General features: G+C 35.3%; 1 protein-coding gene across 1 annotated transcript; it reads left to right on the top strand.

The window, feature by feature from the left end:
* The first annotated feature begins 358 nt into the window (after window positions 1-358).
* LOC125203755 (transmembrane emp24 domain-containing protein p24delta4-like) lies at window positions 359-3,019 on the top strand. The gene is made up of 4 exons (XM_048102186.2): window positions 359-681; window positions 1,674-1,883; window positions 2,022-2,098; window positions 2,549-3,019. The coding sequence occupies exons 1-4, from the start codon at window positions 460-462 to the stop codon at window positions 2,691-2,693; spliced, it is 654 nt and encodes a 217-aa protein (XP_047958143.1). The 5' UTR covers window positions 359-459; the 3' UTR covers window positions 2,694-3,019.
* Window positions 3,020-3,934: the final 915 nt, after the last annotated feature.

The following is a 3,934-nucleotide window of genomic DNA, read 5'->3' as shown; positions in this document are numbered from 1 at the left end:
AAATGTGATATCTTATTGCCATTTATAATAAAAGTAAATCCGAATTTATATTCACGGACCGAGTAAAATGAAAAAATGATAGTACTTTTATTTGCGGAGGAGTATAATGAAAAAAGGGACTCATATTTACCGAATCAATTGCATCCTACGAACAAGACTAGAAGTCTAGAACAGTCCACGTACGCGCCTGAGACAACAGTACCGTACTCCCAACCCAAATCTACCGCCCTATTAATACTACGTGGCATAACATGATTGGTACACAGAGTTGAAACGGCGTGGAGCTAATACCCGAATTTTACAGTCCCACTCGCATTGTCTCTGCGAGTCGAATCCACTCACCTATTTATATCCAATTCCCAGCCGAAAAAATTCAATCACCATTGCTACGAAACGAATCACTTCTATCAGAAATCGTCCGAACTCGTCCTTTCATTTCCCAGCAGTTGAGGATCGATTATGAAGTTAGGGGAAGCGCGTTGGTTTTGGACGCTGCTCATGGTGGCGGCGGCTGCTGTTCCGGTGGCGCGTGGTGTGTGGTTGGACTTGCCGAACTCGGGATCGAAGTGCATCTCCGAGGAGCTGCACAACAACGCCGTCGTTTTGGCCGATTACTACGCCTTCATCGGAGAGGACTACGATGTCAATGGTACTACTGTGGCTCCGTCTATCACCGTTAAGGTAAATTTACTGTGCTTGCATTTATAATTTAAATAATTGATTTCGATCATCGGACTCGATTTTTGTTGTAATCTGCTGATGTTTAGAATCAAAAAAGTTAAAGGAACAAAAATTGAAGCAGAAGGAGATAGGAAAATGTTGTGAAGGTTTCAATTTAGTTTGGTTTTACAATCGGATTCGTTTATTGTTTGTTTCAGTGAGTGATGAATTCAATTGTTTGTTTGTTTGTTTTGAAGTTTGAGATCAGCACTTTGATTTGCAAATAGTGTCTTTTGCACCTTTACTCTTTTTATTCAGGTTTAAAAAGAGATATGGTTTGGTTATTCTTTACTTGAGGTTGCTGCTTTCTAGTTAGCTGCCAGTGTGATTAATGACTTATACATTGAAATGTGTTATAGTATAACCAATTGAATGAAATTTTTTTTTGGTCTGAAGAATTTGGTGTGGATGTGGATAGTGGATTTGAAATTGTTTAAAATTGTTTTACCTTGAATCGAGACTAAAAATTTGATTTCATTTTTTTTCTCATTTCAATCCGTCCATCCAAACACACACTGATATTTTCTGCCGCGTATGTTTGAGGGTATCCTAGATCGGTACATGGAATAGCTGCTGAATCCTCGTACTATTGTCACGTCTAGCTAGTGATGAATCATAGGGAAAGGGGGCTCTCAGGCGTTGTAATTCGATGAAATCACTAAACTCCGTCCATGCCTGTATTTGTGGAGTGCATTTTTGACCACTTAAAGAGAACACTGTTTCTGCAATAAGAAATTTAAGAGACTTATTATCTGATTAACTGAATTTGCGGGGCATCTAGGTTTCATGTTTAAGTTGCTTATATTAGAACTGAATACTATTGTGCAGAAGAAGCTCAGTTTTGAGAATGTTATCATTCCATTGGCTTTTATGTGGGTGGAAGAGACAATTTGATGATAAAAAATGAAAAAGATTGTTTATGTGTGATTATCTTTCAACCCGGCTTTGTGTAGGTTACATCACCGTATGGGAATGAGATCCATCATAAAGAAAAAGTCGCTCACGGTCAGTTTGCCTTCACGGCAACTGAGGCTGGAAGCTACATAGCATGCTTCTCACTTGATGGTGATCAAGGAGGTAAAAAGGTGACTGTTGGTATCGACTGGAAAACTGGAATTGCTGCCAAAGATTGGGACACTGTCGCGAGGAAGGAAAAGATTGAGGTAACAAGTGGTGATTCAACCATTTTTTTTTCATTCTATATGCTGATGATCTCATTGATGCATCTCTTCTCTCTCAGTGCATATGTTCTTACCTTATCTTAAACTCTAATTGTGGTTTACAAATTATAAAAAATACAGGGGCTTGAACTCGAGTTGAAAAAATTAGAAGCAGCAGTGGAAACTATCCATGATAATTTGATTCGTCTGGTAACCAGGTAAATCCCAATCTGATTACATCTATATGCACTTTTCTCCTGTAATGCCTCAACTTGCTATATCTATTCCCGTCTTTTCCATGCATTCCAATTGAAAGATCATCGTAGCCACATATATACAATTCTTAGTATCGATTACCAGAGATTACGACCCTCTCAAATAATTGAAAATGGAGAGGTCATGATAAGTTTTTGTGGTGCTTTATGATGTAACCCAAATCACTTGTTTTCTACTTTTTGCTCGTGGTGCTGTGGGATTTATCTACTTGATTTGCCATTTCTTATCCATTTCTTTGTGAAACAAACTTGTTGTCTACTTGGGAAGCAAAATATGTGTATCTCAGTCGAATCACACTTTATCTTGAGCTATGTATGACTGCACTATTCTGAATTCGTTATGTGATGGAATCGTTCTATCTCCGAACTAAATAGCATTTGTGGTGGATGCAGGGAGTCAGAGATGAGGGGGGTTAGCGAGATTACTAATGCTAGAGTTGCGTGGTATAGTTTGATGGCCCTCTCCATCTGCATCGTGGCTTCGATTCTCCAGGTGTTGTATCTAAGGCGATACTTCAGGAAGAAGAAGCTCATTTAGACCCTTTACAGCACTAGGTTTTTTCTTCTTACAGAAACCAAATCCCATAACAAGTTTTTCAAGAAATCAGGCAATTATATCATTGATATATACAGCAGAGTGATGTAGTATCCTAATTCGAGTCCCTTTTCATTGACATATTTGTAATTTGCTGGTGTTCGGATACGGGTCCGGATCATGACCTATCCGATGAGCTTAATCGGTCGATTAAATTAAATATGGGATGAAATAGACAAAAGATTGTATACAAAAACCATTCTGAAGGCAAAAATACTGGAGTTTGTGTATTGCTGAAATTATAATAGTTCATGATCGATTTAGTTTAATATTAAGACTTAGAAATATAATTATTGAAACTTAGCTACTGATTAACTCGAAATTTGAAAATTTAGGATTGATACACAAACACACCAGTCAATCCTGACTATCTCTTGAAATTGAAAATTTAGGATTGAGTCCAAAATAAAATTTTTGTCTGAAATCGAGATGTCTGAATATGCTGGGCCCATTGACTATACGAATATATTTTGACGATTTCCAACTAAAACAAGTTAAAAGTGTCTTAATTTACACGAAGCGTGTTAGGGTTTAGCACTTACACCATTAACGTTTTTTTCTTGCATTATCTACACTATAGTCAAGTGGAGTGATAATTGCTAACAAATTAGCCATCAACTAAATCTTAGCCATTAGATTAGAAGATCTAGTGGTTGAAATAATACCACATGAATTATATTTTTAATTAAGAAAATTAATGAATAAAATTAGAAGGTATTAATGTCAATTATGTCTCATTAAAATCATTTTAAAACTTTAAATTTACGTAACTCTCTCGATTTAAAATATTTTTTCGCAAAAAATATATCAAATTAAAGATAATTTTATAAGGATTCCAACGAGATTTCAATTGCATATGTTCTAACGACGTTCGGATGATGAAATTTGATATTTTTTATTTTAGTTTTCATAAATGTTGATAACCAAATTTTTATCAACAAATACATCAAAAAATCTCAATAAAACCATGTAAAAATCTCAATAAATATATGTTGATATTTTCTTGTACTAGTGTTGATATTCTTATGTCATATTGTTGATATTTGTAATACACTATGTTGATATAAAAAAACATTCACGAAAATTATCATATGATAACATAATGACGATATTACCATTTTGTTGATATTTTGTCTACTATTTATTGAGATTCGTAAGATTTAATCTCATCCATTCATTTTAAA

Source organism: Salvia hispanica, chromosome 6 (genome assembly GCF_029641045.1).
Source record: "Salvia hispanica isolate PSC_SH4W2 chromosome 6, Shi_PSC_v1, whole genome shotgun sequence".
Taxonomy (NCBI): Eukaryota; Viridiplantae; Streptophyta; class Magnoliopsida; order Lamiales; family Lamiaceae; genus Salvia; species Salvia hispanica.
This window is presented reverse-complemented; position numbering and strand designations above follow the sequence as displayed.

Coding starts and splice junctions, on each gene's coding strand:
- LOC125203755 (XM_048102186.2), top strand. CDS start 460: ATGAAGTTAGGGGAAGCGCGTTGGTTTTGGACGCTGCTCATGGTGGCG. Junction 682..1,673: donor CTCCGTCTATCACCGTTAAG/GTAAATTTACTG, acceptor GGCTTTGTGTAG/GTTACATCACCGTATGGGAA. Junction 2,099..2,548: donor TTGATTCGTCTGGTAACCAG/GTAAATCCCAAT, acceptor TGGTGGATGCAG/GGAGTCAGAGATGAGGGGGG.